At 38.3% G+C, this 13,344-nt stretch overlaps 2 protein-coding genes across 7 annotated transcripts in view; one reads left to right on the top strand and one right to left on the bottom strand.

The window, feature by feature from the left end:
* The window catches only part of FAM227B (family with sequence similarity 227 member B), a 521,377-nt gene extending 514,885 nt beyond the window's left edge, over positions 1 to 6,492 (top strand). The window contains exons 18-19 of the mRNA XM_038009969.2: positions 3,019 to 3,088; positions 6,198 to 6,492. Of these exons, the coding sequence (XP_037865897.2) occupies positions 3,019 to 3,088; positions 6,198 to 6,296 (169 nt within the window). The 3' untranslated portion in view covers positions 6,297 to 6,492. The remainder of the gene's footprint in view (positions 1 to 3,018; positions 3,089 to 6,197) is intronic.
* The window catches only part of GALK2 (galactokinase 2), a 163,130-nt gene continuing 156,155 nt past the window's right edge, over positions 6,370 to 13,344 (bottom strand). For all 6 annotated transcript variants that reach the window (XM_008016647.3, XM_008016646.3, XM_008016645.3 and 3 more), the window contains one exon: positions 6,370 to 6,933. In XM_008016647.3, the coding sequence (XP_008014838.2) occupies positions 6,726 to 6,933 (208 nt within the window). In that variant the 3' untranslated portion in view covers positions 6,370 to 6,725. The remainder of the gene's footprint in view (positions 6,934 to 13,344) is intronic.

Here is a 13,344-nt window from a genome sequence, read left to right as displayed (position 1 = left end):
GAAAAACAACCGATTTAGCTGGTCTCTCTTGGGCTAGTTTTTTATTTTCCTTCTTCCTCTATGCATATAAACATTTTTCCTCAATGAAGGGACTCATTTGTTTATTTTATAAATTAAACCATAAGAAGAAAAACTATAAAGTATTGAGATTAACCTACTTCTTACAACACACCCGCAAGCACGTGCAGAATAAGAAGTATCAGACAAGTCCAGCCCTTCAAACAAGCCCCCTAGGGAGACGATAACTTTGTGCCAGTCACACTTCATACTTCGAAATACGATTTTAGAACTTACAAAGCTAGTTTTCCAGTCACATGAGAAAATTAAACCCACTACTTTAGGATCTTATCTCACTTTTCACCAAAAACTTTATCACCCAGCTTTCTGCTTCACAACACCTGTTACAAGGTTCCATTCCGGGTGACTCTTACAAGTTTCCAAAGATCAAATCCACACAGGACAAGAGTTTTCACCACTGAGAATATGCAGAGGAATGTAGGACAATTTTCAGAGTAACTCACAAGAAGTATTCAAATATGTTTAATGCAATGGCACATTGTTGGAAAATACGTATTCGGATATATAAATACCATGTGCTTGTTAAAGTTATAGGCACAGTGTATGAGCTTCCATTTGTAATCTTGAAAAGAGATATTCATGAGAGGAAAGGCAATCAGAAAGAGGGAGGATTAGTAATGTTATAAAACTTCATGAATATACTAAAACCACTGAACTGTACACTTTAATGGTTCAATTTTATGGTATGTAACATATATCTCAATAAAACTGTTATTTTTTTTAAGAGGGGAGATTGTAAACTAGAAGAGTGACTTGGAAGAGGGAGTGATTTTAACTTAGTGAGATGAGACAGATTCTAAGGATACTGTGCAGTTCAAGGAGATTCTAAGAAGGTGTTACTGAGAATCGACACCGTAAGAGCCAGATTTGAGACAAGCATGGAAGGAAAAATGTGAGGCCTAAAGAGCAATCAGTGAGGAGGAAACCCAGCTTGAGAAGACAAAACAAGCAGAGAGAATGAGTGAGGGGGCATGTGCCAGTCACAGAGCACGAATGCAAGAGAACCTCCGACTAAGTAATCCCACTCTGCCTTCAGGGGTGCGCTGGTCTAAATGCTGAAGGCACCTCGGATAGGCCTGGCAAGGGGTTAAATAGCTCATCTAAACTGGCTGCTTCAGCAACGTGTATTTGGGATTTGCAGAAAATTTTACTTCCTGACAATTTCATGGAAAAATAGTTTTTAAGTATTTCACTTGAAAATTGCCAGTGAAAGAACTCAAACAAATTTACAAGAAAAAAACAAACAACCCCATCAAAAAGTGGGCAAAGGATATGAACAGACATTTCTCAAAAGAAGACATTCATACAGCCAACAGACACATGAAAAAATGCTCATCATCACTGGCCATCAGAGAAATGCAAATCAAAACCACAATGAGATACCATCTCACCCCAGTTAGAATGGCGATCATTAAAAAGTCAGGAAACAACAGGTGCTGGAGAGGCTGTGGAGAAATAGGAACACTTTTACACTGTTGGTGGGATTGTAAACTAGTTCAACCATTATGGAAAACAGTATGGCGATTCCTCAAGGATCTAGAACTAGATGTACCATACGACCCAGCCATCCCATTACTGGGTATATACCCAAAGGATTATAAATTCTGCTGCTATAAAGACACATGCACACGTATGTTTATTGCAGCACTATTCACAATAGCAAAGACTTGGAATCAACCCAAATGTCCATCAGTGACAGATTGGATTAAGAAAATGTGGCACATATACACCATGGAATACTATGCAGCCATAAAAAAGGATGAGTTTGTGTCCTTTGTAGGGACATGGATGCAGCTGGAAACCATCATTCTCAGCAAACTATCACAAGAACAGAAAACCAAACACCGCATGTTCTCACTCATAGGTGGGAACTGAACAATGAGATCACTTGGACTCGGGAAGGGGAACATCACACACCGGGGCCTATCATGGGGAGGGGGGAGGGGGGAGGGATTGCATTGGGAGTTATACCTGATGTAAATGACGAGTTGATGGGTGCAGCACACCAACATGGCACAAGTATACATATGTAACAAACCTGCACGTTATGCACATGTACCCTACAACTTAAAGTATAATAATAATAAATAAATTAAAAAAAAAAAGAAAAGAAAATTGCCAGTGAAATTAATAGTCTTATATATCCTTTATTCCATTTCTCTTTCTCTCACCTGTGTTACTTTTACTAATGTTTCACCTTGTCTCAAGTTTCTGTCCTTCCTTGCCTAGCTACCATTGCTTCTCTCCTCATTCTTAGATCTCTGGAAAGGTTCCTGCTGCTTCCTAAATTAAACCATTCAAGTCCTTCATAAATATTTATTGAATGAATACTTGGTCATAGATATGATGAGATTCCTGGATCCCTGCTCACAATGAGCTTACAGTCTAGTAAGCAATCTCACCCACTGGCCTTTTCCATCTCCCTCTCTTTCTTCCCTGTATCTCTCCCTCGCCAGTCTCTTTTGCTCTTCTCTCCCCACTGTCACTCCTTAAAGTCTGGGCTAGAGCCTCATGAGTGGAATCAGTTAAAGCAATACTATGTGAACCATCTAACTGAAGAGGATGTGCCACTGCTGGGATGAGAACCACACAGTGGGTGGAATTGAAGGCCTGAGTCACAATGCTTGGGTTCAGACTGTCTCCTTGCTAGGTGTATGACTGGTGTGTGTGTGTGTGTGTGTGTGTGTGTGTGTGTGTGTGTGTGCATGCACGCACATGCAGCGGGGGTGGGTGTCCGAACCTATCTAAGCCTGTTTCCTCATTTACAAAATAGGATAATAGTAGCACCTACTTCAGAAGTTTTAAGGGTAATTGAATTAATATATGTAAAGTGCTTGGCAAATGCCCAGTATATTACATTCTTAATAAATGTTGCTTATTAGATGGTGTCAGTATAAGGACAATTAGTTTGGTTACTGATTTTCTTTATTCCATTATTAGACTCCAAGCAAAGGCTACCAAGAAACCTCACGAAGTGAAACAGGACTTTGAGAAGTTTCTACATGAACTGGTATGTTTTCTTTCTGAAAATAATTGAGAATTCTCTCTCTAGCTTCTTTTATATAGACTGGACAATATTTCATAAGAATGTATGGTGGCACATCCAAATTACAGTGGCAGAAGAGGATACATTCTTGTCATTTAATCATCCATATGCACATGTAAGAAAATCTCTGTTTTACATATTGAGTGACAACTCACGTTCACGTTCCCCATTTCCAGCTTCTGACCAGGAACAGTTTATGTAACTGAAAAGCTCTAAATGCAGTTAGAATTACAAACTAATAATCACTGATGTTTGAAGCTGTATTTTGTTTTTCATTAATAATTCAACAAAATCATATTGGGTACCAACAGCTGTGTTAGATGGATGGACCCTGCCCTCAATTAATGGAAACACAAGGCAGAATATCATAAGGTTCTAAATAGGACTCAAGTATGAGAAAGAAAGGAAAGAAAGGAGCCTGTTCCATCTTTCTGATTTTCCTTGTCATCTTCTCTTTCGCTTCTCTTTACCTATGGGCAGTCTTGTTAAGTCTGAAGGGCCTCTTCCCTACCAACAGACAAGAACATATAGAGACTAGTGTACAATATGTCTGAAGGTTGGACAACTGGAGGTCAGGAATAGAGGAGAGCCTTTTATTTTCAGCATGTCAAGGCTTCCACTCAAAAATCTAGAGCAATCCCATTGACTGCTAGTATAATGTCAAAAATGGGTCAAATCAAATTCCTACATGGGTCAGAAAAGTAAGAAAGTGGTGAAACACCTGGGTGTTGTATAATATACAAACAGGACAGTATAATAAGCAAATAGAACTATTATTTTTATTTTTTTGTTGTTGAAACAGGGTCTCACTCTGTCACCTGTCACCCAGGCTGGAGTGCAGTGCTGCAGCCTTGAGGTCCTCAGCTCAAGTGATCCTCCTGTCTCAGCCTCCCAAGTAGCTGGGACAGCAGGCACATGCCACCACTCCCAGCTAAAGACTATTTTTTACATCCACACACGAAAATATTCATTCTTTTTTTTTTTTTTTTTTTTTTTTGGTCTATCTTCCCTACTATTGATAGAGACATGGGCACAGAGAAATACCTAATTAGAATAGGAAAACAACAGTGCAAGTGTGCTGATAAAGGGCAAGTGACCCCAGCTGGTAAGTGGTAAATGATCTGAGTGCCAGGGAAATTATTATACAAGCAGTTGTGGAAACTGTAGCGCACTGGAAAGCCATGCCTCATCTAACAAGACAGCTACTATCTCAGCCCTATTTCATTGATGCCCTGCAGAAATGTAGGACAAGTAGTATCTGATATTCCACCACTCAGTAATCCAGATTCTGAGTAATCCAGAATATCTGATACTGCTTGTACAGTCTCCTGATTTGGAGCCCAAGTTTTTAGTCATTCTGTGGGTCAAACTATATACATCTGCAGACCAGATGTGGCCCGTGGGCTGCTGGGCTGTAACCCCTGATCTAAATGCTGCCTGGATTTGACTCTTCAAAAGCTAACTCCAGCCAGCATAGTCAATCTTATTCTTCACTATATACCAAAGCAAACCCTTCACTCTCACTGAGCCTCCTACATGCACCATGTCGGCCTGTACCCATAGGCTTTGCTCATCTGCAGTGTGCACTCCACAGCTTTTAAACTCTACTCATCCTTTAGAGCCATGCTCAAAATCCATTTACTGCATGATCTTTCTTCTAATGGCCCCAGCCCTATCCCTTCCAGGTAAGTTCAGCATCTCTCATAATGTCTAGAATACCACATAGTGATGGTAAGACTGAACTATAGTTCTTTTTTCAAGAGAGAAATCAAAACACATATAGAATAGATCCCTCGCTTTGATGACCATGTGTGTCCCCCAAAGAAGAGTGCACACTGGAAATTTTTACTCACCTTTTGTGAAGAAGAAATCACCTAGTGAAAATTTTAAATGGAACAGCAAAGCAATGACAAGCGCCTTTGGTTTTTGTTTTGTTTTGTTTTGTTATACTGATCCAGGTATCTTTAAAGAATTATATACCAACCAGAAATCCTTTGTGGAAAATGGCACATTATTAAAAAATAAAGGATTATAAATTTAAATAAATTCAGGTTTTGGATTTTTGGGTTTATAGAACTCAAAATTCTTTTAACAAATTTGACTCAAGCTTTCTCAAGCATTTACCTTTCTGCTAAGAATGAAAATGCATCAGAAGTTTATTTTAAAATAGAATATCGGCTTTCTTAGTATTCTATGTATGACTGTTATCCTTTAAGAAATAAAACCAGCTTTGCACAGGCCTCCCTTAAACTGAAATTCTAGAGGGTGATGCCCAATCTGTGAGTTAAACATTAATGAGCTAATGAAATCACAGAATCATAAGTAATTGTGATATTTCTGGATAATTCATGCCATAAAACCACTGCTATCTCAATTACCTGAGTATTTCAGCAAAATACTTTTTGGTCCAAATCATTACGTAATTCAGAAAGTGCTTCCTATAGTCCATCCACGAGAGAAAGCCAGTCATTTGCCATCACTAGCCAAACATTTCTGGCCACTCTTGATATACATACAGAGGTACCCATCAATACCGTTACAAATCCCAGAATTCATTAAGTCTTTTCATAGTCACTTTCACCCACGTACTTGCATACCTGCTTTATACTGGGGTGCATATATACAAACAAGCTTTTCTAGATAAACAAAAAAGGGATATAAGGAATGTGTGGGATTTCTTGGAAGCAGCTCTTGAATTAGAGAGGTATTTGAGAAAAAGTAGTAGAAAAAGAGTGATAAGAAAGTAAGTTCTATGAACAAACTGAATTATCTGAATTAGCATCTAGATAATTCTTTATTTCAATGTGAATAGAAGAGACTTAAAGTGTTCTTTATCTAAGTTTTTCTATTAAGTAATGGAGATAGCTCAGGGCCAAAAGAATTGAAAGTGGTTATTTCAATGATATCACATGGTTTAAAAATATTCAAATGAGTCTGAATTTTCTTCCCATATCCTCCTTTTGTCAGAAAAAAAAAAAAATCCTTACTCTCTTGATAATTGGAGGAATCTCACATTCAATTATACAATGTCCAAGAAAATCTGTGAAACTTTAATCATGTATTATTTTCATAGTGTTCTGAAGCTGAAATTGAGAGAGAATGTGTGGCATCACTGTCGTCGTCATCATCATCATCAACAGAGAACTACAACTTTGAGGAAGAAGAGTACTAAGAGAAACCGGAAATGAACTCTATTTAAGAATAATGCGTACAATTCAAAGAATAATGCGTACAATTCAATGGTATCAGTTTAATTTTAACAATATATTTAATTCAAGTCCAATTCATGTAATCAGTATTAAGAGTGTGTTTTACCATTCATCTTTAAAATCTTCAAATGAATAAATCTCAGTAAATTATTCTTAAAAGATCTGTCCAAGCATGATCTTGACTCTTAATAGTAAAACCATATTTTAAGATGGAAAAATAATCATTATGAAGCATAGAGAACTTTCAATCATTTCTTTGAAAATATATCTTGATATAATAGCAACCATTCACCATAATACAAAACAGAAAGAAGATTAATTTACTGTGGCATACAAAGTCCTGCCAATTCCTAAGTGTCCTAAATAGTTTCTCTGAGATTTTTTACATTTTTTCAGGCCTCAAGGAAAACCAAAGCCCCGCCTCCAGGTTTGGTAGCAAACAAACTCTGCTTCTCTGGTGCTAAGCTCCCATCACTCCTCTGGTAATAAGCTTTGTGCACATTGGCTAGGAAGCCGGGCAGCTTGTCCGCAGGTACTATTGATACTGCGCAGCCTCCCCATCCTGCTCCAGTAAGTCGTGACCCTTGAGCCCCCAACTTCCTAAAACAATGAGAAAAAAAAATATTAGAACCTGTAAATGAAAATGCAACTGATTTGCTTGATGTTTGTGGAACACATAGCCTATCTAAGTTCTAAGAAGAAAATACATGAGGGGTTTTTAGGTGTCATCAAACATTTTAGGACATTAAGACATTTATACTGTTTCAGAGAGTGATTAGGAATTTTTTCATTGTATCTAAATCTAGTCCCTGGTTTTGACTCCAAGTAGTAAGTCAACAGTACTCCTCCCATTTCATGACTGGCAATAACCCACTGTAATATTGATTCCATAAAGTAGCCACTTGAAGAGTTATATAGCAAGCTTACAGGTAAATCAGGAAGGAGGTGTTAAAATAAAACAGGCAATGGTAAAAGAAATGTAGGCAACCCTGAATCAGAAGGTCACTCCAAATGAGGGCAAATCAAAATTTAAAATGTACAGTCTTATACAAGTTTTCCCCAGTGGCGATTTCAGCTGCATTCTTAAGTCCGGGCTGTTTCACAAAGAAGAATCAGTCCCCTAGAACAGATAGCCTAGTTCACTGAATAAACTTATCAACAAAAAGCTTGTTATTAAACTCCAGGTTGGGTGGGTGATTGGTTGACTCTCTAATGGAAAATTAAGCAAACCTTTCCACAAAGAGGATGGCAGTCCCTAGAGTTCCACACCACCTTCCCTGTGCCTTCTGGAGCTGGTCTGATTACTGGACTCAGAATTTGACATCAGATGAGATGTATCTGATTGGGATGGCAACAACTATATAAAGGACCACACAGCAAGAGTTAATTTTAGTTACTGTAAACCAGGCACAGTTTCAAACCTAAGATTTTAACCAAAGTGAAAGGCCCTATCACAATGTACACAGATCACTTAGCTTTAAAAGATGCAATTTATCCTGACAAGAAAGTTAACATGTACTTATAATTAATTCTTCTTAATAAAATCCACTCCAAATTATTAGTGGATTAAAGGCTCTATGATTAATTTCGTACAATTTTGTCTCTTTTTTTCAATCTAAATGAGATACTTTACTTCCTGGACGTATCAATAGAATACTACCTCTACCCTAGAACATCAAAATTACTGCATGTCAGTAACTGATTTTCCCATCAATGATTCTTCTCAGTTGATTTCTTTTTATCACCTGCTTTATTATATATATTAAAATATGCTTTTCAAATGAAAATAGGTATTTAAGAAAGAAAAAAATGCTTACAAACAAATGAACATCATTGATCTCCTCCTATCCCTTAAACATTCAGCTTATGGCCCAGTAGCTGAACTAAGCCTGAAATCCCATCATCCAGGCTAAAAAATTTCTCTGACCTTGGGATCCTTGGATTATTCTAAATTCCTAGGTTGGCAAAGAGCCTGTTTACAGTTTGTTGGATTTTAAAAAAATGGTTGCCATATGCAGTCACATCAAACTCTTACAGTGGAAAACTAAGGTGTCACTCAAGTGTCTCTGGAAGACCCTAAAATATGGGCATTAAAGCCAGCCATGACATGGTCTAGAGAAGAACAGTGTGCCTTCTTATTTGATTTTCTAAGATCCAAAATATGCCATTTTGCTGCATTCAAATTATCAAGTCTTTAAGGGTCCTCAGTCCAACTTCTAAAAGGCCTATTTTATTATACTTTCTCATTTGAACAGTTTTTGAAAGCTGTGGTTTTTCAAAATTGAACCTAAAGCAAACTGAGAGTATTGTTTTTAATCTGGCTGTAAAACCTATAGGAATTGGGCCCAAGGTCTATTTTCCTGAGACTTTTAACAGTTTCCAGGGAGCAGAAGCTGGAAGTCTTTGTAGGTCAAGATATTCAATACTGAGTCTCCAGAGCTGCTCTGTCACCACCCTGCCTGCTACAGATGAAAATGGACTGAACTGCATCCATCACATGGTCTGAAATCACCAGGGCTCAAATTTCCCAAATCAAGAATGGTAAGTGCTATTTTAAATAGCCTTCTGCCCCAGAGTCAGTGGCACATCTGATCACAAGTCAGGGCTGCCCCAGCAGCTGGTCAGCAGCCTGCCAAGCTACATACACTTACAAAGGCAGAAAGGTCTGTCTGCAGTGTTCCCTGCTAGTACTTAATAGGCCCTTTGGCATATGCCATAGAAATTCTGAGAAGACCAAAAGTTAGGAGACCACTATACACTTTAAATAAAGAAAGAAAAGTAAGTGAACCAAGGGTGTTTAGTGAACTTTTCATGTTTGTGCCTTTTTCTGGAAGAACAAGAAAACATTAAAGATTTATCTTCCAAGCTATTGCACATCAGAGAGGCAATACAAGAATTATAGAACCCAAAACCCTAAAATCCCTCAGATCCCACTTTGATAACTGTGATGACTGGATTGGGAATAATGTGGAAGGGTTTGTTAAAGCAACAAAGGCAGCCTCTGCTTTATAAAGCATGATGGCAAAGGCTAGGGCAGATGAGGGATGGAGATGATGAGGAATGTTCTCTTTGAACCTTGTGTATTCACAGAATTAACTGTCCAGGCACCCAATATAGCCAAAGTCAAATTTCCTACTTTTAAGTGAACTAATTCGACCATAAAGCGCTAAGTTGCAAGATACAGAGCAATGGAGAGGGTGGGGAGGAGATCCAGAGAGACCCAACTGCACTACACACTTGAGAAAGACGGAAGGTAAGAAATTATGCCTTGTATTTAAATTCTGTGTCATTTCTTTCTAAATAAGTAAATATATATTATACAAATGGATATGAAATAAATTATTTCAGGAAATCTTGAATTTGGAACAGGTCACATCTATCTCTCTGAACCTAGCCCAGCATAATTCTAGGAATTTAATAGGTTCTAATAAATGGCTGGTGGACTACAATATTTCCCTTAAAATATTTTTAAAAATTATATGTAATATAAGCAGTCAGCAGTGTATTTTTTACTTGGGAAGACTTCTAGCTTCTGCTCTCTGGGAAATGGCAAGAATCACAGGTAAGGGACCTTCTAGCAGTTTCTATGATTTCTATAGCCAGGTTAGACACCGTACCTTCAAATTGCTTTAGAGTCAAGAAACCACAGCCTTCAGTGTTCAAATGAGAAAGGATAAGAAAATATGCCCGCAAGTCTACTTTAGAAATGTAAGCCACTTAAAGGCCATTGAAGAGCAGTGGGTTTGGGTCCTGCAAATGGCATATATATTTATAAGTCAAAGAGGCCCGAAGAGAAGTAAAGCCCTAAGGGGAGCTGAAATGGCTGGTTCCCTCTTTTTTTTTTTTTTTTTTTTTGACAGGGTATGCAGATTAGCACTTAAGGTCATGGAGAAAGAGCATGTAACAATGGATTTGCACTTCATTCTTCCCCACTATGACCTTGTCAAAGAATGGGTGCGAGAGGCTGAGCAGCCTTACCATGGAATCCATTGCAGAAAGACTTCTGAGGAAGACAAAGTAAATTAACTTTTGTAATCATAGTTAATCCACTAAAATTTGTCATTCATCTCCCTTAATAGCTTGGGCAATAATGCAGCAATTAATCCTCTCTAATTTCAACAAGTGTCAAAATGAAAATAAAAGGCATTAACTATTTTGTCTTAAGTAAAACTAGGGAACCAATAGTGAATGAGCTGTCTCACATATAACTGACTTGGTTTCAAAACTGTTTTGTGTTCTCCAGTAAATTCTACTTAAAATTTAGTCATTTCTTTCTGTTAACATTTTGTTTGGTTACAAAAGATATTTTATAATTCAGCAAACATTATCTTTTTCCTTCATTATTATACTTTGTTTCATATAATTTAAGTTCTAATATTAATTTAAAAAAAAAAAAGCCCCACTCTTTAAGTATAGTTTCTTTCCTCCTCCCTGCTCCTTTCTTTACATTCTAAACTGATTTTCTCTTGAAGAGCAGGAAAAGGTTCAACCAAAAAAGAGAGCTAGCAATGGTGCTCTTTCCCAAGCCCCCTTCTCCCCACTTGGGTCACAAAGTTGTTCTATACATTGTCCTATATGCTAACTAGGAGATGCCTTTTTAATTCAGTCTAGTTCAGATCACTCTAAGATTTTCTGCTTGTGTATAGCACCTTAGGTATTCTAGGTATTCAAGTCCTTAATCTACTCATTCAATTAGTTGTCTTTTCATACAAATAGTTTCCAAGAAACCCTTCGGAAACACTAAAGGAATTTTGAAGTGCCATAAATAAACCAGGGAGGGTGATGTAAAGATTATATTTGGCAGTGCTCCTCCTTGAACCCATTTCAGCTTCCCTACTCTTCCCTCATTTGGGGAAGACAAGCAACCTGCTCAAGCTGCCCAGTCTTAGTCATACCTTCCCTACTGATGTTAATATTTTTAATGGTGGCAGGGAATTGTGGGGGTGGTGGTGGTTTTTAAATAAAGCAGTACTTTGCCAGAGGTTGTGTCTGTGGCACCAGTGGCTCACACCAGGCCTTGCCAGGACCTTTTCCAGTATGTCCAACACCTTTTCTGCCTGACCCAGTGAGACAGTCACACGGTTTTAGAAAGAACTAGGGCTTATGAGTAGCTCCACTGTTCATTTATTTGAACCTTTCCCCATGTTACTACCTGCTACTCTTCCACCATCTGTCTTCCCCATCCTTTTTAAACATCCTTTATCCATCCTTTATCTTACTCCTACTAATTTCTGCATTCTTCTGAACCCCTCCTTCTTCCCTCATTGCTTCTCAGACATCTTCACAAGAGAAAGTCACAGCTTTTGAAAGTGGACAGTAGACTGCAATTTCACATGGTACACAGATACCCATGTGAAAATATGTATTGACTGAAGGAGGGAATGACATCAATGTCTGCATCAGCTTAACTCCCCTGGGGCTATCCTCCTCTGAGGTTGCTCTGCCACTTAGGACCTTTCAGTAAACTGCAACCAACTGAAACATTTGAAGAATATTATCTGCTGGTCACAGTGACAGAAAAGAAAAAAATAATTATCTAAGAAGCTTTAAGGACCAGACAACTATTCTGGCCAATATCTTCAATAAGCCAGAAGATAATCTTTCAATATGGAAAAGTTGAACCCTTTATAGTTATGGAATAAGTAGAAAATAACTTTCATACTTAGCAATTGTCCAAACAAAACAATCATGAAAAAGTGATGGAGCTCCTAAGTTTTTCACAGAGCTGAATTTTTCTCAGAAAATTAATACAGCAAATGAAAATGAAACACTTTAGCTGCCATTAAGAAAGGATTTTCCAAAAACAAATAAAATGAAAAGATAAATAAGAGGTACTCTTCCAAACCCCTGTAAGACATAGCCATAAACTTTTCCACTAGAGCCATATTTTTTAAATGTATAGATCTATAGACTGCTAGAACAGAAAAAGCCAATGAAGATCACAAAGTGAAGCAACAGTTCCAACTCACAGAGCACGGAATGAAAAGAGAGCCAGAATCCAACCTTCCTAACTTCCAGCCCACTTTTCATCCTACTCTACACATTACATTCCTGCTCAACATGACTTTGCTTAATGTTCAAAGGCTGGAGACTATGACAACAAAGGCCTCCATCATAAAGCTTCAAAGCTAGGAGATGAAAATAGGTTACAAACACACACATACACACACATATATATGACCGACATTTGAGTGTAATCACATCTCAGTATAACCCAAGGGGAGAGGCAGGTGTGGCAAAATCACTGGATTGGGAGCCAAGCTTTCCAATGAACTCATTATGTGAAACTTACTCCAATTATTTAATCTCTTAGTGCCTTCTTGGATCTCTAAGACCCCTTCCTGATCTAATATTTGATGGTACTCTAAGATAACTCTAACCCACAATGGTGAAGAGTGCTTTTCAAAAATGTGGCTTTTAGAGGCACAAGGAAAGTTTCTCAGGGCAAACACCCACCAGTCGTCTTGATTTCTCTCTTTTACCCACACAGCAAAAACGTCTTCCTTCCAAGCATATTTGGCATAGAATTGCCTAGCATTTCCATTGCCCTCTTTCTCTTCTCAAAGCCAGAAGCCTTCCAATGGCCTACACAGCCTATGTGGTATGGCTGCCGACTTCCTCCCTTACTTCATCTACTACCTCTCCTTCCTTCCTGGCCCTCTGCCATGCTGAGCTTGCTCAGCCTCACACCTGACAGCCAAGTATCCACCACAGGGCCTATGCACTTGCTGTTCTCATTTATTCACCCCCTTCAGGTCTCTGCTCAAATATCTCTTCCTCAGAGTGACCTTCTTCAACCACTCCATAGAAAGAGTACCCACGTAACCCTGTAGTCTCTACTCCTTCTCACTTTTTTCCATAGCACGTACCACTACCATTCAAATTATTTTTAATGGTCATTTCTCTCTTTCGCCACGAGAATGTAAGCTCCATGAGAACAACTACGGGTTGACCACTCTAGGAAGAAAAAGTTCATTTGAGAATTCCAGGAAGCTGGCAAATGCCCTTCCG

This window comes from Chlorocebus sabaeus, chromosome 26, assembly GCF_047675955.1.
Source record: "Chlorocebus sabaeus isolate Y175 chromosome 26, mChlSab1.0.hap1, whole genome shotgun sequence".
In the NCBI taxonomy this organism is placed as follows: domain Eukaryota; kingdom Metazoa; phylum Chordata; class Mammalia; order Primates; family Cercopithecidae; genus Chlorocebus; species Chlorocebus sabaeus.
This window is presented reverse-complemented; position numbering and strand designations above follow the sequence as displayed.